Source organism: Schistocerca serialis, chromosome 7 (genome assembly GCF_023864345.2).
Source record: "Schistocerca serialis cubense isolate TAMUIC-IGC-003099 chromosome 7, iqSchSeri2.2, whole genome shotgun sequence".
In the NCBI taxonomy this organism is placed as follows: Eukaryota; Metazoa; Arthropoda; class Insecta; order Orthoptera; family Acrididae; genus Schistocerca; species Schistocerca serialis.
The window spans coordinates 10,462,565-10,490,194 of record NC_064644.1 but is presented as its reverse complement, the minus strand read 5'-3'; the positions used below and the strand labels follow the sequence as shown (position 1 = coordinate 10,490,194).

Below are 27,630 nucleotides of genomic sequence, written 5' to 3'. Positions count from 1 at the left end.
GAATGTCACTTGCGTGTAACTCCAACTACTGTTCGACATTCAAAGTCTCTTAATTCCTGTCGTGCGAACTTAATCACGTCGGAAACCTTTTCACAGGAATCACCTGAGTATCGCCCTTTTATACCTTGTGTACGCGACAGCACCACCACCTCTACATGTGCATATCCCTACCCCATGACTTTCGTCAGCTCAGCGTGTTTAGGCGTGATAGCGGTTCGTTACCGCAGACACAGAGATGGTTATTGAATTGAACCGTGTGCGTAAACCAACATGTGCATTGCATGCTGTACTTATAGGGAACTATATTAAAGGATAATTCCGAAATTAGAAAAGTCGCTCCGTTTAAACACAGTTTTATTTCATGTAGATCGAGCTTATGGACCGTGCTCAGTCTCTGTGAGTCGAGATTCAGCCAGCCTGCTTACCCACTAAGTTTATTTCACCTCGTTCGCGTTACTTCACGCGAAGTTTGTTTGAGACTTCTTCCGTTATTCCAAGTTTGTACACGATTCTCTCTCTCTCTCTCTCTCTCTCTCTCTCTCTCTCTCTCTATATATATATATATATATATATATATATATATGCTTCCATACACGTGTCGCTCCACAATCTTGAAGCTGCTCATAATTCACAATTTTTCACAATTAAATTCACAACACTATTTCCTGCTTATATTCAGTTACTATCACGACTCGGTATATTTCTTATCACTTTCAGAGTATTTATTCATCAAAATTCATTTGTCCGCGCATCTGGGCCTCCACTCTGACCACCTTGGATCCCGCGACCGCTGGTGCGAAACATCCAGAACCTAGCGCATCAGCTAAATCGCAGCCCCCGTATGAGTGCTGTAAATATCGGTCATTGGTTAAGGGTATTGATTATAGTAACCTTACAACTGGGAACCACGCGAGTGACGTGTGGTACACTGTCGAGAGCTTTCCGAAAATGTAGGAACAGATTCTGGCTGTTACCTTGGCTCGCAGGATATCGCCGTTAAGGTTGGCGCCGTACGATACGCAGTGACGAATTAGTGGTAATTACAGCCGGCAGTGGCTTCCCGTTTATACACAGGCGGTGGTTCAGTTTAATGATCAGCTGGCACCGAGCGGCTATCTCGAAATCGCGTGCAAGAGCGCGCTAAAAGCGGGCTCAGGGAAATCGCAAAGGGGGGGGGGGGGGGGCAGGGGCAGGGAACAAGCCGGCGGTACACGGTACAATTCTCTCTCTCTCTCTCTCTCTCTCTCTCTCTCTCTCTCTGCGCGCCGGCGCCGCGGGAGGTAATTTACCTGCCGAGGCGGGGCTAGCGGCTGGGTCGGCAAGTTGCGCGGCTCTGCGCTGGGAAGTCGCAGTTAACGCGCGCCTCTTGTTTGCATGCAGATGAGATGGAGCCGTGGCGTGGCGCCTCCCTCGCCTCGCCTCGCGTGCGGCCGCCCTGGCCGCGCCGTTATTAGCGCCGCCCCCGCGATAGCCGCCCCCGCCTCCCACCGCCGCCCCCGCGCCGCCGCCACTTGCTAATGCCTTGTACCATCAGCCGTGCTGAGCTGGCGCCACGCCACGCCACACACGAGCGGGCCGCAGCCGTGATTGGCACTGTAGGCCAGCTCCGGCCGCTCGCCGACTGTGTTTGAGGACCGTGCGGCCGCCCGTGGAATAGAGAGGGCAGGGCGCAGGGGTCAGCCGCGGTGAACGGCTGACGCACGCCGCACCGGCGCCAGCAGCAGCCCCGCGCTCTCATAAGCTGGATGTAAACCGCTCGCCACAGTTTTGCACCGCCTGCAAATCTGCGAAAGTGGCGCGCTCGTTTTCGAGGGGCGCGGGTAATCTCATTTCGTTCTCGAGATATCGGTTTTATACCCGGCGCCTAATTCTGCACTTGCATATCGCGAATCGTGCGGTCGAGGCAATTGTCATTTTTCACAATTAGTCCAAGACATCGAAACGATGCATAGTAGCACGCAAAGAGGCATTTCTTTATTCACTGAGATATGGAAATAACTCGTTCGCAGCAGTGAGTCTGGAGGCAGAGCAAGACGTGTAAACACGCCAATAGCGCTTAAGGAAAACCCAGAGACTGTTTTTAAACACGTCCTCAGTACCTGGGGAGTGGCGGAGCAAGACAAATTAACTCGGCCACAGCAGTCAGAGGGCTAACTCTCATTAAGGGATAGAAGCTGATAGATTTGACTTGTTTTAGCACGAGTACTTACTTACGTACGAGTAAGTGTCCAGTATGTCGGTATGTACCCCCTTATCCTGTTTCCACATTTCCGTACACCTCCACAGAGCGAGGCGGCGCATTGGTTGGCACACTGGACTCGCATTCGGGAGGACGACGGTTCGAACTCGCGTCCGGCTATCCTGATTTAGGTTTTCCATAATTTCCCCAAATCGCTTCAGGCAAATGCCCGTATGGTTCCTTTGAAAGGGCGCAGTCGACTTCCTTTCCCCATCCTTCCTTAATCCGATGGGATCGCTGCTTGGTCCCTTCCCCCAAATCAACCAATCTAAACATCTCCATGTTGTTCTTGACATAGTTTTGAGCATGCCCGGTGCAATAGCGCGAAATGCGTCCTCAGCAGTGCAGGCTTCGGCCGCTATTCGGTCGGCCGCTCTTTATCAAATACGCGCGCTGCTAGTTAACGCAGCCGCGTTTCCCACAGCCGCCACCACGGCACGAGGGCGCTGCCAGGAAAGATTACGCCAAAACTCTGTACAGGGAAATTACGGCCACCTTGCTAGAAGCCGCCAGTTTAGGCCCACTGCGCCGCTGGTGATAACATTGGCTTCTGCAGCATATTCAGCCGTGTATGCTAAAGAAGTGCACTCAACCTTCTAATGCACTGCTAAAACTGATCAGTGGCTTCAAACGGAACACGTCGGATATTTAGCAACCGAAAAATATCAACAAATTTAAGCTAAATGACTCGAAAAGCATTTTTTGTGGCGAGCATGAAACAGTTTTTTCTCTGCTATCCTTTATTAATAGCGAAAGCAGATTTCGCAGTTCAGTTTGCGGTATCGAGTTTGAACACCTGTTTTCGTAATTATCGTAAATTGACCCTATTCGATAGTCAGCAGGACAAAAGGGAACTAATATTAGTTTGCAAGTGCAAGGAAAAATCCATCGCTTATTTAAAGCTCTATATCGGCTTACTTCTTGTTCCTGCTTCTCGGTACTACGAAATTCGCCCAATGTTTCTTTTCTTATACGAAATAAAGCTTTGGATTTATATATATATACATGCGCAGTACCTTAGTGAATAGAATTGATAAACGTGTCCATATGATTACGCATGCTTTACATTTTTGTCAGATCTAGCCCATTAAATGTTGTCTGCAGTCCGGCCCCGTTAGCTGAGTGGTCAGCGCAGCGGAATGCCACGCCAAGGCGCCCAGGTTCGATTCTCGGCTGGGGCAGGAGATTTTTCTCCGCTCAGGGGCTGGGTGTTGTGTCGTCATTGTCATCATTTCATCACCATCTCCGACGCGCAAGTCGCCGAGTGTGGTATCGAATGCAATAAGTACTTGCCCTCTGCGGCCGAACGTCCCCGAATGGGGGACTCCCGGCCCACAATGCCGTACGCTCATTTCGTAGGCATAACAGACAGCGTTGCGCAGTTCGTCATTCGTAGCGTAACGACGTGCAGATACTTGCGCCTTAACGACTCCACCCGCAACGAATTGTCATCTGTGGTGAGGTCAGGACATCAAGACTGTCATTTCAAGGGAGCTGGTGAACCGCGACCAATCCACCGTCCCGGAAAGTGTTCATTTAGGAACTCGCGCACTGCAATATCGTAGTGATGAGGCGCTCCGTCCTGCTGCAACCGTATGCTGAGGTATTAACCCTGTTCGTAACAGGTGTAAATAATTTGCGCCATTCACAGCTCCTTCAAAAAAGTACGCTCCAAGCAGACATTGTGACATCATCGCTGTCCATATAATTACATGAAGCGGATTCCTTTCTAACTCGACTGTCTGGCTCTAACGGCAATACCTCTAGCACGTAGCTGCGATAAATCGCACATTCACCTGAAAACATAATCGTGGCGCGGTTCACTGCATTTGGAGATACAGTTAACAAAACTCGGCTGACTAAAACACGCTCATTCAGATAACTTCCCTCGGTATACCGAGCTCCGAAGCGCGTTTACATGTCCACTTAATAGGATTGTGCAATCGAAGCAGATACTCCGGCGCATGTTTCTTCTCTTCTTTCCACTCCGCGGCCTGCGAAAAGCACAAGCACCTATTTCCCAATCCAACCTTTCGCGGTACAGCCTTATTAAATCTTCACTGGAATACTCTCATAATCAGTCTTGCTGCGTGCCCTGTGTGTTGTCGTTCGTGTAACCACACACTAGTCACTAAGCTCTCCTCAGCAGTGAACTATAACCGCTCACATCTGCCATGGCTACAAATTAAAACTCGGCTGCGACCGCTGCTGCCCAAACATGTAAACATGGATTCCAACAATTGATAAGAAGTAACAGAGCTACCAACCTGCATAATAACATTTGATACTAAACGGGAATTTCAGGATACGGGAGCTTATCTCCCGCCCTGCATATTGAAGCCTCGGGTTAGCATTACAAGGCAGTTTTTGGCTCTTACATGCATCACCCTTCGACTGCTGCAGACGTGCTCTCTGCATTTCGTGCCGTGCGCGGCTTTGTTTCGGCTGTACTGCTCGCGTGATGGCCGCCATATGTGCTGAGACACGGCTTCCTGCCCGCCATGAAATACTCATCACCCAACTTTAAGGAAACTTTTCAGTGAAAAAATTTTGTTTTTGCTCGTCTTGCGGTCTGACATCTTCGGTTGTAAAAGAACTGAATTTCTTACCGCCCTTCGTCATAGTGCCTGTGCTGCATCAAATTAAGTAAAGCATTCCACGAAATATTAAAGAACTTAACAGGGGCAAAACCGAATTACGTAGAATTTGTGCATGGTTGATTTCAGCTCGTACATTGCTGTGTGTGAAATGTGAATAAAATATCGAAATTTAATTTTAAATTAAGAGTAGAACGATACTTTATTTCGTTCTTGAGATGCTGGTGTTTACATCCGGTGGAAGGTTACGAGTCTCCTGCCCAATTTCGTATTTCACTAATGGTTCAAGATGTAGAAACAATGTGCATTTTTTTTTTTTTTTTTACAAATAATAGCACGCTAAGAGCACTTTTTTGTTCACCAAGATAAGGGAGTAACGCGTTCGCGGCAAGGGGAGGGTCGGTGGAACGGAGTCCTCAAACACGTCAATAGCGCTCAGGGAAGACAAAGAGACTGCATCTGAACACCTATTCAGCACCTGGGATGTGGCGGAGCATGAGGATTTAATACACTCCTGGAAATGGAAAAAAGAACACATTGACACCGGTGTGTCACACCCACCATAGGTGCTCCGGACACTGCGAGAGGGCTGTACAAGCAATGATCACACGCACGGCACAGCGGACACACCAGGAACCGCGGTGTTGGCCGTCGAATGGCGCTAGCTGCGCAGCATTTGTGCACCGCCGCCGTCAGTGTCAGCCAGTTTGCCGTGGCATACGGAGCTCCATCGCAGTCTTTAACACTGGTAGCATGCCGCGACAGCGTGGACGTGAACCGTATGTGCAGTTGACGGACTTTGAGCGAGGGCGTATAGTGGGCATGCGGGAGGCCGGGTGGACGTACCGCCGAATTGCTCAACACGTGGGGCGTGAGGTCTCCACAGTACATCGATGTTGTCGCCAGTGGTCGGCGGAAGGTGCACGTGCCCGTCGACCTGGGACCGGACCGCAGCGACGCACGGATGCACGCCAAGACCGTAGGATCCTACGCAGTGCCGTAGGGGACCGCACCGCCACTTCCCAGCAAATTAGGGACACTGTTGCTCCTGGGGCATCGGCGAGGACCATTCGCAACCGTCTCCATGAAGCTGGGCTACGGTCCCGCACACCGTTAGGCCGTCTTCCGCTCACGCCCCAACATCGTGCAGCCCGCCTCCAGTGGTGTCGCGACAGGCGTGAATGGAGGGACGAATGGAGACGTGTCGTCTTCAGCGATGAGAGTCGCTTCTGCCTTGGTGCCAATGATGGTCGTATGCGTGTTTGGCGCCGTGCAGGTGAGCGCCACAATCAGGACTGCATACGACCGAGGCACACAGGGCCAACACCCGGCATCATGGTGTGGGGAGCGATCTCCTACACTGGCCGTACACCACTGGTGATCGTCGAGGGGACACTGAATAGTGCACGGTACATCCAAACCGTCATCGAACCCATCGTTCTACCATTCCTAGACCGGCAAGGGAACTTGCTGTTCCAACAGGACAATGCACGTCCGCATGTATCCCGTGCCACCCAACGTGCTCTAGAAGGTGTAAGTCAACTACCCTGGCCAGCAAGATCTCCGGATCTGTCCCCCATTGAGCATGTTTGGGACTGGATGAAGCGTCGTCTCACGCGGTCTGCACGTCCAGCACGAACGCTGGTCCAACTGAGGCGCCAGGTGGAAATGGCATGGCAAACCATTCCACAGGACTACATCCAGCATCTCTACGATCGTCTCCATGGGAGAATAGCAGCCTGCATTGCTGCGAAAGGTGGATATACACTGTACTAGTGCCGACATTGTGCATGCTCTGTTGCCTGTGTCTATGTGCCTGTGGTTCTGTCAGTGTGATCATGTGATGTATCTGACCCCAGGAATGTGTCAATAAAGTTTCCCCTTCCTGGGACAATGAATTCACGGTGTTCTTATTTCAATTTCCAGGAGTGTATTTCCACAGCAGTCAAAGGGGTAGTTCTCGTTATGGGATTCATCTACTGGCAATAGTGGCTGGAGGCATTGGCGACATGCTGATCGCATGTACCATGAACATAGTTCGCTCCTCATACTACCTTGTAGGTATCCGTCGGCTATTCAGAAAGGTGTAAGACCTAACCTGTGAATGGTGACAGTGGTGTGGTTAATTTAGTAGATATTTATTATTTGTAGTCTGTAATAAACATAAAAAAGGTGCAATTCCTATATGCCACTAAATTTGTGCTGTTATCGACGTATATGCTACTGCGCTCCGGTTGCCAGATACAGTATTACAGTGGCAGCCACAACGCGGACTAACTTTTAACATCTTTGTCGTAACGATTCTCCAAAAGTATGCCTTCATAAAAGCGCATTACGGCGGTGCAGAAGCACTAGAACCTCACAAGGTCACACTAATTGTGTCATTTCTGATTTCTACGTATTAGGAAGTCATCATCAGATGATCTATTGAAGAAGAAAGAAACGGAGGGATAGTAATATACTACGGGAAAGTAATATACTAGGAAACTAAACAATAAAATCAAAGTAACTTCTATAAGCTGCTAAACGCACTTGAATACTTTGCTTAATAACTCGTTAAAATACAACTGAATAGGCCAGGAGAGGCACTTAGAGGAAAATATATCTGTCTGAATAGCCGTCAAATCACTTCTTTCCCGTCCTTTACCTTGGTGATAAGCGAACAACCTGACGGATTTTGCTGCATTTATACATTAAATGTTAATTATTGTTTGTTTAAGTAGAGCTTTGTCACGTTGAGGACCTGAGTCTCAGTGTATGGGATCTCTCTCTCTCTCTCTCTCTCTCTCTCTCTCTCTCTCTATATATATATATATATATATATATATGTGTGTGTGTGTGTGTGTGTGTGTGTGCTTATACCATTTGTAATAATTATAACGTAGGGAAAAAAAACAGCAGTGTCTCTCAATAGAACATACTACTGAATTTTGTAAACAATTTTACTTCTCAGTGTAATATTGAACCAAGTCCATAGCTCAATTTTCGTGCACCAGATGGTATTAGACGTCTTTCCCTCAGAAATACTGTCGCAGTAGTATAGTTGTTTTTTTTTTCACAATTACAGTGAAGTAAGTCCACGATTGTCTTGTTCTACGACTCTTACAGAGTCTTGATGTATTTCTGTGCTAAAATGTTTTATAAGTAAACAGCGAAACTTTTGAGTCTTAATAGTTTGAGAAGTGATGAAAGGCTTATTCAAATATACATATATAAAAAGTCAACTATGTAGTTCTATTTTTAGACTCGTGCACTGGACAAAATCGAAACATTAAAAATGTCTTCTATTCCTAACTTGAAAATAGAAGCTGTGGATTTCAAGTTTCTACAGTATTGTAATTCATTGTTGCCTCACAGTGCTGATGCTAGTATAATTATAAAAGCTAGTAAGAAACAACAATGCCTTTACATGGCAGAAGACTGGACCAAAATCACAAAAGCGGCAAAGAGGAAAGAGCTCAAATTCACTTTTGTTCTGATTTCTAGGAATGAGTTCGGACTGGTGTTTTTTGTGATAGGCATCATGATCGCTAACCCCGTTTCTATACTGACGTCTATAAGGTCCGGCCTACTTGTAGCTGCAAGGCGTAATATATTTCCATTCCACGTGGACTGCCGAGCTAGCTGCTTAAGACAATTTTAAGAAAATTGTCGGTGAGCAGAAAGCGTTGCAAAGCGGTATGAGGTGGAACGACTGTGTGAGAACTGTGGGAGGGAGGGAGGACGAATGGTCGATTTCGGTTTATTGGGAGAGTTTTAGGAAAGAGTGGTTCACCTGTAAAGGAAACCGCATACAGGACATTGGTGCGAGCTATTCTTGAGTACTGCTCGAGTGTGGAGGACATCGAAGCAGTTCGGATGTGGTCTAGTAGATTTGTTACCGGTAGGTTCGAACATGTGTGTTACGGAGATGCTTCGGGAACTCAAATGCGAACCCCTGGAGGGAAGGCGACGTTCTTATAGAGAAACACTCCTGAGAAAACTTCGAGAACCGGCATTTGGAGTTGTCTGTCTAACGATTCTACTGCCGTCAACATACATTGCGCGGAGCACCGTACGGTGGCTTGCGGGGTATCTGTGTAGATGTAGATGTACTGATACCAAATCTTACGTGACATAGTTTCCTTAGAGTTTCATAGTTATCCCGTACATCGTTGAGTTTTGTCCTTCCAAGCAATAACTGTAATCGGTTTGTGATAAGGCGGAAGGTCGTGTTGTATCGGAAGCACAAGCCATCTCTAAATGTTTCCTTAATTTTTGAAAGTCCTTTTGGAACATTTTTCAACCTAACAATAGTGTCATACATAACTTAATAGTTTTAGAAAACTCGAAATCATAAAAATACACATTCGTTGATCTCTTAATACTTTTTCCATCTCTTCCATTTGGATGGTTTGATGCGACATGAAATTTTAATACGTAAAAGCAGTTTTCTTGCGAAGACGTTTTAATTTGATCGTAGATAGGCATAAAATTGAAATTGTCCATTAGGTCATCTAGTTTGTCAAAGCATGTATAAAGTTGTACCTTGCTCGAACCTGGTGCAGACTCGTGGGTTCAACTGTCCTCAGCCATTTCATAATATAATAGTGCAATTATTTGAACTGGTGCTATATTTTCACTTACAAGGAGAGGCCCCCAGCGGTGGGATACAGTCAATACGGTGAAATAGCTTAAGATCCAATGAATCACACCCTGAAGCGTTTCACCTTGATGGGCCCTCGGTTGCGAATAATCGACGAAAAAATTTTCTGAATTTAGCGTGGTGCAGTACAGCTTAAAAAATATTAATTACCAGACTGGTTGCATGGCATAGAGATCGAGGTGCTGACCTCACATGTAAAAGGATACAGGCTTTAATATCGCCAGCTTCATAGATTTTTTTTTTATTTTAAATTCTTATCAAAATGACTTTCGTCACTATTTTTATTCAGTTAAATGGTTTACATACAGTTTTTTATATTTGTATTCCTATGTCACTTCATTTTAATCAACCTATTAACTTCTTAAGGTACTCTTATTTTCTACTTCCTATCAGTCTTCTTCCACTTGGAATCTTGGTGCACGTGAATTTAATAATTTTTATTTATTTGTCATAATTCTTAGAAACTGAAAATGCCAGTGTGTCAGTTAAAACACAAAAGACTGTGCAGTTGTTTCAAGAATGTATTTTTCGTTGCAAAATGTATATCTTTTTGGATGGCAGTTGTCATGTAGACATTTAAAACATAAATTCTTATTGTACTATGAACAAAATAACGTGGGTGATTATTTAAACGAAATCGGGCTCAAATGGCTCTAAGCACTATGGCACTTAACACCTGAGGTCATCAGTCCCCTAGACTTAAAACTACTTAAACCTAACTAACCTAAGGGCATCACACACATCCATGCCCGAGGCAGGATTCGAACCTGCGACCGTAGCAGCAGCGCGGTTCCGGACTGAAGCACCTAGAACCGCTCGGTCACATCGACCGACTACGAAATCGGGGATCATAAGTAAAATTGAATACAAGTAAAAGGAGAAATAGAAATAGAAATAACGAATGTAATAACATGGACAAAAATGTAAGATGATAATAAAATGGAAGTTAATACATAACAAGAATCAAAATCACATGAACAAGGATTCCAAGTGTAAAGAGACTGATAGGAAGAAAATGAGAACAAATAATATATTTCATGTGATGAGTAATATGACGTGACAAAGACATAGACAAAAATACATTCAAACCAATTAACTGAATACAAAATAACGATCCAACTAATTTCAATAAAAATTTAGAAATAAAAAATTTCAAAGCATCTGACAAGATTGGAATCCACATCCTTTTTCATGTGAAGTCAACACCATAACCATTACACAGTGCAACCAGTCTGTAAATTATTTTTAAAGCTATTGAGCATTACGCGAAATTTTTATTTTTTTCCCCGATTGCTCGCAAACCAGGTCACAGCAGGGTGTGACTCTTGGGATCCTGTCGTCCATCAAAATGTCGATCCCGCCGCTAGGGACCTCTCCTTATCAGTCTGCATATTCGTATGTTAAATTCAACAACGCTTCTGTACCCAAAGTCATAAGCTGGCTATGCAAAATTTTTAATGTGATCATACAATATTGTTTCCTTGTGTTCATTGAATGATCTCTTGAAAACGTATTTGATAAAACAGGGTTCATGCGACCTCCTTGTTGTCCCATAAAGCTTTCAGTCCATCGTCCAATGTACTTCTTGGAACGGAATGTTTCTCACTTGCTTCCCTGCTCATCGTTTCAAGAAGTCCGAAGTTAAGTTTTTATGCTGATTTTGGCGATTTAACGTTTTCATTGTTATTACTTGGGCTAGATATTGTCACAGTCTACAAAATGGAGAATAGTACAAACAATATTACCTACTTGCAAACAAAACACAACGTTCCAGAGTTAAGTTTTGTGGACTGGAAAACTCGGTAGTAACAGACAACTTTTGTTGTCACCCCGAAATGCACTGTTGTTTTGATTCAAAATCTTGGTCATGGCCCTCTATGTCACTGCAGTGGCGCGACAGGTGGTACACTAGCGCTAAGGACTACCAATGACTTTTATCCGTTTATCCAGTACAGTTAGCTGTGTGATATTACTGATCATTCACTGCTAAAAAAATCTTATTCTTAGTATGTTGATTACAACCATTTAATTGAAGTATAGTGCTTTAGCAAGGCGCACTTCTGTCGGGCTTCAGCCGGCCGGTGTGGCCATGCGGTTAAAGGCGCTTCAGTCTGGAACCGCGTGACCGCTACGGTCGCAGGTTCGAATCCTGCCTCGGGCATGAATGTGTGTGATGTCCTTAGGTTAGTTAGGTTTAATTAGTTCTAAGTTCTAGGCGACTGATGACCTCAGCAGTTGAGTCGCATAGTGCTCAGAGCCATTTGTCGGACTTCCTGATGCCAGATCCTCCTGCGTCACGATGCCTGAGGAGATGGTGTAGGCAGGGCAGCGGAGGGAGTGGATCATCGTCTGCTCAACACCACACGCACAGGACATCTCGGTTATTGCAGAATCGCCAGTCCCCATGCGAAGTATATCAAGTGACTTCCATGTTGGTCGTGACAGGCTGTTTCTGGGGGTAGCTCCTCTTTTGGTGGTATCGAATCACTTCTCTCTCTTTTCTGTCAGCGTTGAAGCCTCTCCTCCGCCTTTGACTTCTCTAAGGGGGAGTTACTTGAGATTAAGATTTTCCTGCTGCAGAAGACGTCGACAGTTTTGTGGGTGTTTGTCATTAGCGCCCCTTTTACATTTCGCTGTTAGTATCTTCTTGATATGGGGTGGGGCTATTCCGGTGAGAACGTGGATCTTACGAACTGAGGTTGTTGTCTGCCGTCCTGTCACCTGCAGGCAAGGTAGCTGGAGAACGACATCAGCCTGTTTCGAGTGCCAGGGTTGGTACCGCACAGGGGAAGCATATTCTCCTGTTGAGTAGCAAAAGACTAGAGCCGACGTCTTTAGTACATGTGGGCTTACTCCCCAACTTGAGCCTTTGAATTTATAAAGGTATTACTTCGTGCTGCGACCTTCATTCTGACACTTATCATTATGTTTCTTGAATGTCAGACTCCAAGCAACAATAACCCAGAGGTATTTAGGAGTATCAGTTCCCAGCCCTGAGACTTTTAACCTGTAGTTAGCGTGAGAGATGGAAAGCGCTGACTACTGTTCTGTTTGGATTTGGCCTCAGGCTTGCCTAACAGATGATAAAGGAACATGTTTCCCTTAAACACTTAACCGAACATACCTACACTTTCAGAACGATTGTGGTTATTTAATTTAAGTGGAGTTTTGTCTTTCTAGTCCATTCTCTCAAAATTGGGTGTAATGGACCCAGTACATCTTCTTTTTGAGACATCGCAGGTGGAATGTGCTGCTGCTGCTTCTTATTCTTGTAGCGGTGTTATTTCTGGTGTACGTGTTGATATGAAGTTTCTTGACGGCACGCAGACCGAGGCTGGCGAGGGCGACGGAGAGCAGGATGGCGGCGGCGGGAGCGGCGGGCGCGGCCAGCAGCTGATGAAGCAGATGGGCCGGCTGTGGCTGAAGGCGGAGGTGCGCGAGCTGGAGACGCGCGTGCGCCGCCTGGGCCGCGGGCCGCGCCTCTCGCCCTACCTGGCCGTCGACAGCGCCGCGCTCACCCACCACCTGCCCAAGGTGCGGCACCTGGTCGCCGCCAGGCGCTTCATCGTGCTCGTGCCCGCCATCGGTAAGCGCCGACGAGCCGCGGGCGCGGGCGGCGGCGACAAGTCCCCCTGCCCCCTAGTATTCATTTCATTTGTTTACTGAGGTGAACCAGCGGAGTGCAGCAACTTGACGTGTTACGGGCTCAACAAGTCGTATTGCCTCTATAGCCGCCTGTAACTGTGAAAGTGTTGCCAGGCTGGATTTTGTGCACAAATTGACCTCTCAGTTATGTCTTAAAATGTTCGACGGTTTCGTGTCGGTCGATCTACGTGGCTAAATCACTCGCTCGAATTGTCCAGAAATTCCTTCAAACCATTTGTGAACAATTGCGACCAGGTGACATGGCGCGTTGTCATCCGTGGAAATTGTTTGAAGTCCACGTGTGGCTGCTAATGGTGTCCGAGAGTTTGACTCGGACAAGAGAACAGAGTCCATTCCATGTAATAACAGCCCACACCATTATAGAGCCATCACAAGCTTGCACAGTGCCTTGTTGTCAACTCGTGTCCTTGACTTAGTGGGGTCTGCACCACACTCGAACCCAACCCAACCCAACCTGACTGAAATTGGGACACGCCTGACCAGGCCACGATTTTCCAGTCTAGGGTCCGACCGATACGGTCGGGAGTCCAGAAGAGACACCCAGGCAATACCGTGCTGTTAGAAAAGTCACTCGCGTCAGTCGTCTGCTGCCTCAGCCGATTAACTCCAAATCTTGCTGCACCGTCCTAATGGACATTGTGTGTCGCACATTGATTTCTACATCTACATCTACATCTACATTGATACTCCGCAAGCCACCCAACGGTGTGTGGCGGAGGGCACTTTACGTGCCACTGTCATTACCTCCCTTTCCTGTTCCAGTCGCGTATGGTTCGCGGGAAGAACGACTGTCTGAAAGCCTCCGTGCGCGCTCTAATCTCTCTAATTTTACATTCGTGATCTCCTCGGGAGGTATAAGTAGGGGGAAGCAATATATTCGATACCTCATCCAGAAACGCACCCTCTCGAAACCTCGACAGCAAGCTACACCGCGATGCAGAGCGCCTCTCTTGCAGAGTCTGCCACTTGAGTTTATTAAACATCTCCGTAACGCTATCACGGTTACCAAATAACCCGGTGACGAAACGCGTTGCTCTTCTTTGGATCTTTTCTATCTCCTCCGTCAACCCGACCTGGTACGGATCCCACACTGATGAGCAATACTCAAGTATAGGTCAAACGAGTGTTTTGTAAGCCACCTCCTTTGTTGATGGACTACATTTTCTAAGCACTCTCCCAATGAATCTCAACCTGGTACCCGCCTTACCAACAATTAATTTTATATGATCATTCCACTTCAAATCGTTCCGTACGCATACTCCCAGATATTTTACAGAAGTAACTGCTACCAGTGTTTGTTCCGCTATCATATAATCATACAATAAAGGATCCTTCTTTCTATGTATTCGCAATACATTACATTTGTCTATGTTAAGGGTCAGTTGCCACTCCCTGCACCAAGTGCCTATCCGCTGCAGATCTTCCTGTATTTCGCTACAATTTTCTAATGCTGCAACTTCTCTGTATACTACAGCATCATCCGCGAAAAGCCGCATGGAACTTCCGACACTATCTACTAAGTCATTTATATATATTGTGAAAAGCAATGGTCCCATAACACTCCCCTGTGGCACGCCAGAGGTTACTTTAACGTCTGTAGACGTCTCTCCATTGATAACAACATGCTGTGTTCTGTTTGCTAAAAACTCTTCAATCCAGCCACACAGCTGGTCTGATATTCCGTAGGCTCTTACTTTGTTTATCAGGCGACAGTGCGGAACTGTATCGAACGCCTTCCGGAAGTCAAGAAAAATAGCATCTACCTGGGAGCCTGTATCTAATATTTTCTGGGTCTCATGAACAAATAAGGCGAGTTGGGTCTCACACGATCGCTGTTTCCGGAATCCATGTTGATTCCTACATAGTAGATTCTGGGTTTCCAGAAATGACATGATACGCGAGCAAAAAACATGTTCTAAAATTCTACAAGAGATCGACGTAAGAGATATAGGTCTATAGTTTTGCGCATCTGCTCGACGACCCTTCTTGAAGACTGGGACTATCTGTGCTCTTTTCCAATCATTTGGAACCCTCCGTTCCTCTAGAGACTTGCGGTACACGGCTGTTAGAAGGGGGGCAAGTTCTTTCGCGTACTCTGTGTAGAATCGAATTGGTATCCCGTCAGGTCCAGTGGACTTTCCTCTATTGAGTGATTCCAGTTGCTTTTCTATTCCTTGGACACTTATTTCGATGTCAGCCATTTTTTCGTTTGTGCGAGGATTTAGAGAAGGAACTGCAGTGCGGTCTTCCTCTGTGAAACAGCTTTGGAAAAAGGTGTTTAGTATTTCAGCTTTACGCGTGTCATCCTCTGTTTCAATGCCATCATCATCCCGTAGTGTCTGGATATGCTGTTTCGAGCCACTTACTGATTTAACGTAAGACCAGAACTTCCTAGGATTTTCTGTCAAGTCGGTACATAGAATTTTACTTTCGAATTCAATGAACGCTTCACGCATAGCCCTCCTTACGCTAACTTTGACATCGTTTAGCTTCTGTTTGTCTGAGAGGTTTTGGCTGCGTTTAAACTTGGAGTGGAGCTCTCTTTGCTTTCGCAGTAGTTTCCTAACTTTGTTGTTGTACCACGGTGGGTTTTTCCCGTCCCTCACAGTTTTACTCGGCACGTACCTGTCTAAAACGCATTTTACGATTGCCTTGAACTTTTTCCATAAACACTCAACATTGTCAGTGTCGGAACAGAAATTTTCGTTTTGATCTGTTAGGTAGTCTGAAATCTGCCTTCTATTACTCTTGCTAAACAGATAAACCTTCCTCCCTTTTTTTATATTCCTATTAACTTCCATATTTCTGTGATTATTTCGTGCAGTGTTAATTAATACACAAAGACAGCTGCTATCTCTCATTAAATGGAGGCCATTGGTCACTGTGATGTATGTGGTGAGAGGCATTGCCTAAAACTTGGTATTCTCAGCACACATCTTGACACAGTGAATCTCAGAACATTTTATTCCCAAACATTTTCTGAAAGGGGTGTCCCCTGTGCCTAGCTCCAGCTACCATATTGCATTCAAAGTCTTTTAATTCGTGTTCTGTGGCCACATTCACATTGGATACCTTTTCAAATCAATGACTGGAATACAAGTGACAGCTCCACGAGCGCCCTGCCCTTTTATACCTTGTGCACTTGATACTACCGCCATCTGTGTATGTGTCTGTCGCTGTCCCGTGACTTTTGTCACCTCAGTACACATTGGTATGTTCCCCAACATGCTGTACACACATTTTTCGTACGCCTGCATGTTCTTTTGGCATGTCCAGTGTTATGGTGTGAAATGTATCTTTAACAGCATTGTACAGTTATCTGGTGTGGGGTGCTCAGGACTTCAAGGGAAGTGGTGTTGCTGATGAACCACGGCCTATCCACCATATTGTAGGAACTTGCACACTGCAATAGAGTAGTGAGGAGGTGCCCTGTCTTGCTCTGACCATAAGGGTTTTGTGAAGCCCCTTTCCAAAAACTGAGGTATCAACCATGCTAGTAACAGGTGTAAACAATTTGCGCCATTTAGAATTCCTTCAAAGGAGAACGGTCCAAGCAGATATTGTGATGTCACCACTGTCCATATCATTATATGAGATGGGGCTTCATTTCTAACTTGACTGTGTAATGAGGATTCTCTTTGGCCCTTGTGACTATATTTCTAGCACATGAGCTGCAATAAATGGCACATTCATCTGAAAACATAACCTTGGCATGGTCCATTACATTTGGAAATGGAGTTAGCAAAGCTCGGCATGCTAAACTATGCTCATTCCTGTCTGTATCTAATAACATGTTTACAAACATCATTCGAAAAGTTCTGACCATAAGTTGTTTTCTCGTGTTATCTCCCATTGTTGCCCTTTGTATACAGAGTTCAAAGCACGTTTACATGGTGACTTCATAGGAGATTATTTAGTCAAAGTAGAGACTCCGTCACATGTTTCTTCCTGTGTTTTATTCCTTCCTCTCCACACTTTCCTCTAACAGCGTCAAAAGCAAACATGCATCTTCCCCATTGTAGAAGTGTTGCCTTTCGTGGTGGAGTTTTATGAAATCTTTCCTGGAGTGCTCCTATAATATCTGTCTCATTGTCCTGTGTGCTATTGTTCATGTGTGACACACACACACACACACACACACACACACACACACACACACACACACACACCACCCCACACTCCGTGGTCGTGTAACTATGGATGCTCATGTCTTCCATGACTCATGGCTTCAAAATGGAACTTGACTGCAACTGCAAAAACATGTAAACATGAATTCCAACAATTGATACGAAGTAACATAGATACCAAGCTGCATAATAACGTTTGAAATTAAACGGATTTTTAGGGATGTGGGGATTTTTCAGGGTATGCGAATCTCTCACCCAACCTCTATATACTACTGGAGCTTATATAATCATTAGACCTGCAATTCTGTTTGAAAGGTGCAACAGTCACCAGAGTGCAGTAGTGTTGTCCATGGTTAATGCTATTACCAGCTGTAGCTTAAAAAAGGGACGTGAACAGTGTGAAATGTTGAGTGATGACAGTCTTGTCAGGCGGTGTTATCAGCACCTGACAGAGTTTGAAGCAGGCCACATTGTGGGTCTCCATTTGGCCGGCTGGTTGAATCGTGCATTTTCCAGATTTGTGAACTTTTGGATGACAGCGACCTCTTGTTGGACTAATGTGAAGAGGAGTGCAGGCATACTCGTCTTCAAGATTCCGTTCGACCATCTCTGACCACAAAAAGGCAGGATTGTTGTATTGTGCAGCAAGCACGTTGTAACCCCGTTCACACTTCTGCTTGCCATCCAAGAACGAGTAACAGATGCCTTCCAACATTCTGTATCATCCTGCACTGTTACTGGAAGACTAGCAGTCGCTGGACTAGAGAATTACCAATCTGTGCATAGGCTGGCATTATTGCATTGCGTTGTGTTCAGTGATGAATTGTGCTTCTGCACTATCCAGGATGACAATTGTCGGTGAGTATGGCAGCAGCCTGGGTTGAGGTCCCATTACACAGCAGTGTTAATACATGCTGTCACAATGTGCAGAGCCATCGAATATGGCCTAAGGTAATTGCTGATGGAACTCTGATGACACAGTAGAACATAACTGACATACTGCATCGTCATGTGGTACAACTCGGGTCACAATATCATCGTAGCAGTTTTCATCAGGAGAATGCTTGTCCAGACGTGGCACTTGCCTCTCTGAACAGTCTGCGGGGTTCTGAGGTACTCTTGTGGCCAGTAAAATCCCCACGTCTCCCAGATAGAAGATGCGGACGACTGGCACAGATGTCAGCTCTATTCGAGGGCCAGTATCCAGGATACTAAGAATCATTGACAGCACTTGCGAGCTACTGTGCCTCAGGAGAGGACACAATGGGTTCCCAACAGAGTCAGTGCAAGCATCCAACCTAAGGAGAGGGCAGTGTCATAGTGATAAGTGAGTTAGTACTGCCAAGTTCTATGTAAATTTGACTTGGTTTTGTGATTAGAGAAAGATAATCACATAACATCTCAGCCTGTGAAGTTTCATTACATTTCCTCCTCCCTTCCTGCGTCCTTCACTATTTTTGTCAGAAGTGTACTTCTGCAAATATTAATTTCAAAGATTATTATGAAAAAGGTAATGTTCAGAAAGTAAAGTAGCATGAAAACAGTTTAAAAAGGGCAAGAAATTCTAAAAAATTCCACGCTATTTTTAAAACAGGTCCACTTGTAGCTCTGGAAAACCCACAAGGTTGAATAAGGCAAGACAAAAGGGGAAAGGGCCTCAACTAAACAAACTTGGAAACACTGACTCTCAAGAACGTAGGCAGAAACAACCAGCAGAAACAAGAATCCCTTTTAGACACTCGCATAGCCATATTGTGGAGGCCTGTGTTCACAATCATATTACTAAGAAGGGAACCTCCCCATCGCACCTCCTTCAGATTTAGTTATAAGTTGGCACAGTGGATAGGCCTTGAAAAACTGAACATAGATCAATTGAGAAAACAGGAAGAAATTGTATGGAACTGTGAAAAAATAAGCAAAATATACAAACTGAGTAGTTCATGGGAAGATATGCAACATCAAGGACACTGGGACCGTAGGAGTGCCGTGGTCCCGTGGTAGCGTGAGCAGCCGCGGAACGAAAGGTCTTTGGTTCAAATCTTCCATCGAGTTAAAACTTTAATTTCTTATTTTCAATTTATGTGACAAACTCTTATGTTTTAATCACTTTTTTTGGAGTGATTATCACATCCACAAGAAAACCTAAATCGGGCAAGGTAGAAGAATCTTTTTACCCATTCGCCAAGTGTACAAGTTAGGTGGGTCGACAACATATTCCTGTCATGTGACGCACATGCCGTCACCAGTGTCGTATAGAATATATCAGATGTGTTTTCCTGTGGAGGAATCGGTTGACCTATGACCTTGCGATCAAATGTTTTCGGTTCCGATTGGAGAGGCACGTCCTTTCGTCTACTAATTGCACGGTTTTGCGATGTGGTCGCAAAACACAGACACTAAACTTATTACAGTGAACAGAGACGTCAATGAACGAACGGACAGATAATAACTATGCAAAAATAAAGAAAGTAAAATTTTCACTCGAGGGAAGACTTGAACCAAGGACCTCTCGGTCTGCAGCTGCTCACGCTACCACGGGACCACGGCGCTCATGAGCTCACAGAGTCCATGATGTTGCCTATGTGGCCCATGGACTACTCAGTTCGTATATTTTGCTTATTTTTTCACAGTTCCACACAACTTCTTCCTGTTTTCTCAATTGATCTGTGTTCAGTTTTTCAAGGCCTATCCACTGTGCCATGTTATAACTAAATCTGACGGGGGTGCGATGGGGAGGTTCCCTTGTAAGGGAAATACTGGCAACACTGAGTGTACGCTTCCATTTACACTAAGTAAATTATTACTCCTGTAAATTTCACTACATCGATGCCCAAAGCGTCAGTACAACCAAATTTCTCGTTGTTATATTGAAACATTTTATGTACTCAGTAATATGGAAAGGGGACATTTCTACTCATTACATGTCAGAATATTTTGGACAATTGAAGCGAATGATTTGGCCATCCAGATTGCTCAACATGAATCCCATCGAATTCTTGTGGGACATTATTGAGAAGTCAGTTTGTGCACAGAATGCTTCACCCACAACACTTTCACAATTATGGACATCTGTAGAGGCAGCATGGGTCAAAATTTCTTCAGGGTACTTCCAACAACTTGTTGAATCCATGCCACATTGAGTTGCTGCACTGCATCAAACGGAGGTCTGACACGATATCAAGATGTATCCCATGACCTTGGTCACCTCACTGTATCTTTTCCATATTGTTATTCTATCCAGGACTTCCCATTGTTTTAAACCTTTGAGGTGCTGGCCTTTAGGTTGCAGCCTAGATAACCTGTGCATGAAGACGGCCCTAGCCAGTCTGTCTACAAGTCCAGTAGGTGCCAGTAACCAGGTAGATGCCATATTCCTCGACATGTCAAGGACATTCCGTACAATTCTGTATTGTCGCCTAATGAACAAAGTATGTGCATATAGAATGTCCGGTGTGACTGGTTTGAAGAGTTCCTAGCATAGAGAACACAATATGTTGTTCTTAGTGGAGAGAAGTCTCCAGGTGTAAAAGTAATTTTGGGCATACCCCAGGGGAGCGTTATGGGACCATTAATGCTTACAGTACACAAGTTGATTCAAACGTTGCACACAAATTCAAGGAGCTGAAGGACAAACAGTGTGCTTTCACATGAAGTTCAGCAAAAATAATGTACTAACTCACTGTTCTTCACAACTACGTAACATAGTGCCACATACCCTGTGTATTGGACCGGAAGGGAACACCTCAACTAAGACACCACTGCGGCATTCACATTAACGTTGGGCTGAAGACTTTTTCTTAAGGAATAACTACTGATTAAACCGGATATTTAGAATATGGTATAAGGTGAACTGGTTACCTGTCCTGCATGGCTGCACTGTCACATTCACTCCCGGAAAACAGAGAGGGAAGGCAGTAACATTGTACACTCAAACATTCTTACAAGCAGAGTGTTGTTAATCGCTGCGCGTCTGTATGCATCACTGAGTGAAGTGCTCATTAGAATAAGAACAGAAACGAGGCATTCAGTGTATCTCGACTGCTCATGACACTTGACTAGCAGTATCTGTAAAACTACCCCCCTTGGTGTTGTTACTATTTTCCACATCTGTCTCTGTTGTTTCGCCATCGGCTGTTTGCCGCAGATGATAATGCTGTCTCTTTGTTCAAACCTGTGTCGCCCTATTGATTATATTTTCATTTTCCTCATCTGGTGAAGTATCTCTCTTCCATTAGTCATCACACACTTTTTTGGCATGATAAATGGCCTTTACAGTCATCCAATGTCACAGCGGTAAAATTTAATTTCACAGTAAAATAGAAGATTGACCAAAGTGGTCTAGTAGTTAGCACTTTTGACTAGTAACTTCGACATTCTGGGTTTGATTCTTGGTGAGCACTGCACATTTTTGTGTGATGGAAGGGTCTGGAAGGAGGTTCACTCAACCATGTGAGGCCAACTGGAAAATTTGTGGAATATAAAAGCAGTGAATTTGAGACCCAAGTTGCCGAAGTAACAGTACCTCGAAATGATTTCACCAGGCTAGGTGTCACACAATGATTATGTATTACTTTTGTAATTAAAAGCAGTCCAGATCCCAATAAATTATTTATTTTGTAGTGTGCGACATGCACCAGTAGCTGCAGCTCCTGCACCCGGCTCCTTACATCAGCTGGAACTGGTGCCCTGAACACAGCCATATAGAAATAAAAATAAATAATTTATTATCATGCTGACTGCTTCTTATTATTGAAATATTAAGTATGATCTCTGTGGTTCCTTGGTCACTGTAGAAGTTGCTAGCTTATTTATCAGCAGCAGAAGTGTTTGCTGTTATTTTTTCGAGTTGAAGAGTGAGGCAGTACATGTATTATGACAATACATCTTATTCTTGGCAAGACTCTGGACCAATTCTATAGCATTTAGATTTTGGCAGTATGCCAGCAGCAGGAAAAGAACTTTTTTCTGCAAAATTTTGTTACTGGAATAAAGAGGAGAAGATAGGTGCTCCTTAATTAATATCAACAATAAAACCTTGCTCGTCTCTACAGATTTTTAAATTTCTCTGTTACTTTTTACTCAGTAGTCCAAAGTGCCCTGTCATAGTCATAGTGGAGAAGTGAACACAAAACTAAACTATGCATTGTCGTGTGACAGTGCACAGTTGTATGGAAATAATCTTCACACATTGTTACATTACAACAATTATTTACAGTGTACTCCGTGTGAATGCACAGTTCATCTAAATAAACCTTTGGCTGCTTTAGTTTTACAAATCCACTCATAATCATGTGTTCATTTTGGAACCTTCTAAAATCGAATCCCATAGATGGAACAGTTTTCTGAAAGTTTCTTAATCAGCCTGGAAGTCCAGTTCTGTGCGGCAAATGTTGTGAACTTTTGCAAAGAAAGTGTTGCCTTATATTGTCCATAACATCACTCATTGCTGTCTAATATCACATTTACCTATATCATCAGTGATATATTTGTTTGTGCATTTTACTTATTCTGCTTCAAGGGCAGATACTGAAATCCTACTCCACTTGGCATCATGTACCTTCTTCTGTAGTTTGCACACCATTGTCAGCTTTTGGTTGTCAACATTTGCTTGCACATTCTGTCACCTTCTCATTGTCTCATTCTCATTGTCAGTAAAGTTGATGACATTGGCAGCAGGTTCTCGTAGCTTCCCACAAAGTCATTTTCTGCAATCACTTTTCCTGCTTGCAATGCGTTGTAATGATGCATGCTTCTTTGGACTGGAACATAATTGTACTTAGCCGCATGACAAGTTGTTTTCTGCTGCAGCCAGTTTCACAATTCGTGTTGCTATTTTCTGAAACTTGACTATGCCTTGTGGCATATAGATTTCATTGACCAAGTGAATGTTGTTCTCCAGTTACATCTGAGCCAACATTGTAATGAATGCTTATCACTCAGATGTTGCCAGTCTGATGGAAACCAATATCTTATTATTGAGATACATCTTGTGCTTGTGAAACATTGACATCACAGATTTTTCCACAAAATGTGCCTTTATTCATTTTTGAGAATAACCATAAGCCTCTCCTTGCTTTTGGTGATGATGAGTTCCTAACTGTTTTGCTTTCACAATATTGAACACTAGACTCTAACACAGTGCCATTATGATATATCATCAAGTTTGTTTCCACTCAGCTGTACTTCATGTCACTGTTAAATTAGAGTGTGATCAGTTTTAGAATATTAAAATTCCATCCTCAGATGCCATGTACTGTGACAGTGCTTGTTTATAAGGATGCAAACAGTTCACCAATGGGTCAGTGAAATTAGAAACAGGTGAAAGAACTGAACTGAAAAGAAAAATGTTAACTGAAATAAAGAGGCAGTAGGTGAACCAATCACTATGACTTGCAGTTCACATAATATAATATGACAGTCTCCCTTGTAAACCACATTTAGTGAAATGACACACTCCACTAAATGAGCTATTAACAGTTGTTTAGAATTATTTTACTGAGGTGTATCGTTTGATGAAAGGCGATTCTTCCAGCAGGATTTACAAATTACATTGTTTGAATTATGAGACATATGGTTTTCATCTGTTAATTCACATGCTCTGACATTTTTCAGCTTCTGTTATTCTGTGTACCTGTGGCTTGTGTCTGATTTAACTGATGCAATGGTGAATTGTTTCACATTACTGCAGATATGCACTGTCATGAAAGATGACACTTGGATATGAAATTGTAATTTTCCAAAATTAATCATCTTGTACATTAACTGTCACCAATAAACTTCAACTGAATGAAAAGGTAAGTATTGATGACCCCAAATACTCCATTAACTGTTGATGTTTTGTTTTCAGTTGTCCAGGCTCTAGATGAAATGAAGCGTGAAGTGAGCCGAGCACGAGAAGCTATTCGTTGGCTCGAGGCACAGTTCCAACGCGGCAACCGCTTTCTGCGTGCTCAACGACTGCACGAACGATTGTCCCTTCCCCTGATTAAGTATCCACGTCGAAAGGAGCGTGAGGCTTGGCTGTTTTTTCAGGTATAGTTATTGGAACTATAATATTTTTTCTATTATTTTTGAAGATATTTTGATTGTATCCTTGTTTTGAATAGGGTCCTGTAGCTCCTCGTTTTCAGAATTTTTTTGTCCCTAATCCCCCCGACTTTAACATTTGTGATCAGATGTTCTTTATTTTCAGTTAATATAGAAGATTCAAAACTAAGTAAATTATGTTTCAGGTTGTGGAATGCTGTCATTATTTTAGCAAGCAGGCAGCTGCTGCAGGAGGTACAGGAGACAGTGGCCCAGAGCAAGCTCCTCTGGTTACTCTTTTGACAGGGGTCCCTCTCGATGAGCCAGCTACGTACAGCCCTAGAGGTGTGGCTGAGACTGCAGGTACTACAGAAAAAACTTATCATATTCTCTGTAGATCTCCTTACTCGTTCAACCAGTTTTTTAATAGTTACTATGGGTAAGAAGTGAGAACATAACCAAATTAATAAATATAACTATGTGTCACAGTTCTTGCTGATTGACATCGTCATCCCCACACTGACATACTCAAAAGGAACAGAACTACTAGGTGATCTAAGTCGTGTGCTGGAAACCCTCTAAGGGGCTACTCTAAAGGGGCAGAAACTTGCAGTTGATGTGTGCAAACTTAAGAGGATGGAGAAAGCATCTTTTTGTTAGATTCAATATGTCAGATGCATATTCTAGCTCAGAGAAAGATGTTATATTGCATTATTATTACAAACATATGAAGAAATAATAATGATAACAATAATAATATGTCCAGAAGAACCATAAGTTGCAGGGTAATTGTAACAGTGGAGGAGTTGCAACAGACATTTGTGATCTGTAACTTTTTATAAAATGGCAAAACAATGCTACAGTGTTTTATTTCAATTTAGATTCAATATGTCATTGCATATTCTAGCTCAGAGAAAGATGTTATATTGCATTATTGTTACAAACATATGAAGAAATAATAATGATAACAATAATAATATGTCCAGAAGAACCATAAGTTGCAGGGTAATTGTAACAGTGGAGGAGTTGCAACAGACATTTGTGATCTGTAACTTTTTATAAAATGGCAAAACAATGCTACAGTGTTTTATTTCAATTAATTTCTCCATCCATAACATAATGTAATACAAGCATAAGAGAAAATGTTATTTTGTGTCTAATTAGCTTTTATTATCCTTTAATAGCCACTAATCTGAAATTAATACGTGCAAGCAAGTACAAAAACTGTTTCTTATTTTCTCTCCAAAGGGATCAACATTGAGTCAATTGCTACTTTTTATGCAAAATGGAGAGCTTCAAACAAGGTACAACGATGACAAGAGGTTCTTCAAGAAAGCTGCCACTCTTGTGCATCTTGGAAAGGATTTTTTCTATTCAAAGACAATGTTAAGAAGCCAAAGTTCCATGCTGTCATTGTTTTTATTGAGTGTACAGTAATTATTTTAGATAATTATTCCATTTTCTAGTAAAATCTATGTTTCTTTCATGTTCTTTTCATTTATTTTTTTATTAAAATATAAGAGTTATGTTGTGTATTATAAGGACATGTGCCATATTATATTTCACTGTATGAATTGGATCTTGTTTCATATACGTTGCTTTAACAGTTTGTTGATTTCATAACCAGACTTTCACAATTTGGGACGTGTGATATGTATGCAGTCAAAGCAACTCTCTTACTATGCATTTCATTCTTCTTAAAATGGTATGAACAAGTGTAATTCTTACTATTTGAAGTTAAATTAAGGTCTTATTCTAATTTCTGACCATGTTAAAGTGATTATTTATTTATGTACATTGTAAAAGACCATATGTTATTGTAGCTGTACTTAACATTAGAATACCTGATTGGTATTTAATGTTTTAACAATCACCGCCTTCCTTGACACATTTTGCTGCTAATTATGTAACTCAAGATGAAAATATATTGCTTTGACTGCAGCATCAGCAATAAAGTACTTAATAATTTCCCCAATTTTGTTTTTGTTATCCTTTTATTAAATCAATCCCAAGTCCATTCCCACTTGTTATGAATTTGTTTCTTCTTCATAGTGCTCTGGCAATCTCTATGTTACCATTTGCAAGAAAACTAAAACTCGGTTTATTATATCACTGTTGTAATAAAGTCACTTATGGTACCGCTTATTTGTTAAATTAAGGCCATGAAGTAGATGTTACATTGCTTGTGACCGTTATAAAAAATTTTAAGCACACTAGAAGAAAAGATGGTGATACGTAAAATACTCACTCATTTTAAATTGTTTAGTGAATACAGATCTCTTTTTTGTAGTCTAATATTTATTTCTCTGCGAGAAAAGTTCATCTGCTTCAGTGGTTCACAGGTGTCGGATTGGCTAATGTTGTGAGAACCGAATAATATTTCAACGAGACAGCTGCTTGTCATCTTAAGGCACTTATTGATGGGTTGCTGCAGTGGCTCACTGCATATGCAGGCACTAAGGAGTGGTGCTCTAACATAATCATAGATGAATCATAGAGGATGTCAACATCCAATGCTTCCTGCTGGAGAAATGGGTCACCCCTTGGCACCAGTGGTTTTCTGTTGAGCCAGTGCACATGTTGGTGAGCCACTGCAGCAACATGTTAGTAAGCTCGTGATAATGGCAAGCAGCTGTCTCATTGAAATATTGTGCAGCTATCGCAACATTGTCCAACACAATGCTCATGAACTGCCGAACCAATTATTACATCGGAAAAGCCTCAGATAGCACAAAAGTACATTTGTTTCAATTTTAACATAGTATTACTTTCTCCGTGGTGATTGTACTGCAGTTGTTGTTCAGGGAACTTAATAAATGTGAAACATTTCTCCATCACTCACTCGGAGAGTGCACAGTATCACATGAAGTCTCAATCACGGTTGCAGCCAGGAATCGTGCACTCGTGACTCATTGGACAAATTATGCTACATATTGCCTTGATTACATAGAAATGTTCATTGGTGAACACAGATCAGTATTCTGCACTGGTACACTTGAAAAATAGTCTTACAGATCATCAGCCCCACTTTAATCTGTGAAGACTGGTTTCCTAGAATCGACTATTGGGCAGGAAAACTTTCACCTTCAAGAGTAAGTGCAAGTAACTTAAGTCAATAATCTCTGCAAAGACAGAACAAGGTAAAAGTTTGCATTAGACGTTTTAAGTTATACAAAACACCACACTTTAGGTTTCCACAGGAACAAATGTAATTTATTTGCTTCAGTTCATACCTTGCCAAGTATGTGTCCTACATAAATTTCACCTCAAGTTATCCAGTGATGCCACAATCTGATGTTGGGCTGTTCTTACTGCCCATGTGTGCGCCCT

At 43.3% G+C, this 27,630-nt stretch overlaps 1 protein-coding gene across 1 annotated transcript in view; it reads left to right on the top strand.

The window, feature by feature from the left end:
* The window catches only part of LOC126412272 (nonsense-mediated mRNA decay factor SMG5), a 288,147-nt gene extending 261,887 nt beyond the window's left edge, over nt 1-26,260 (top strand). The window contains exons 13-16 of the mRNA XM_050081780.1: nt 12,809-13,067; nt 24,122-24,306; nt 24,507-24,663; nt 25,549-26,260. Of these exons, the coding sequence (XP_049937737.1) occupies nt 12,809-13,067; nt 24,122-24,306; nt 24,507-24,663; nt 25,549-25,616 (669 nt within the window). The 3' untranslated portion in view covers nt 25,617-26,260. The remainder of the gene's footprint in view (nt 1-12,808; nt 13,068-24,121; nt 24,307-24,506; nt 24,664-25,548) is intronic.
* The last annotated feature ends 1,370 nt before the right edge of the window (nt 26,261-27,630 follow it).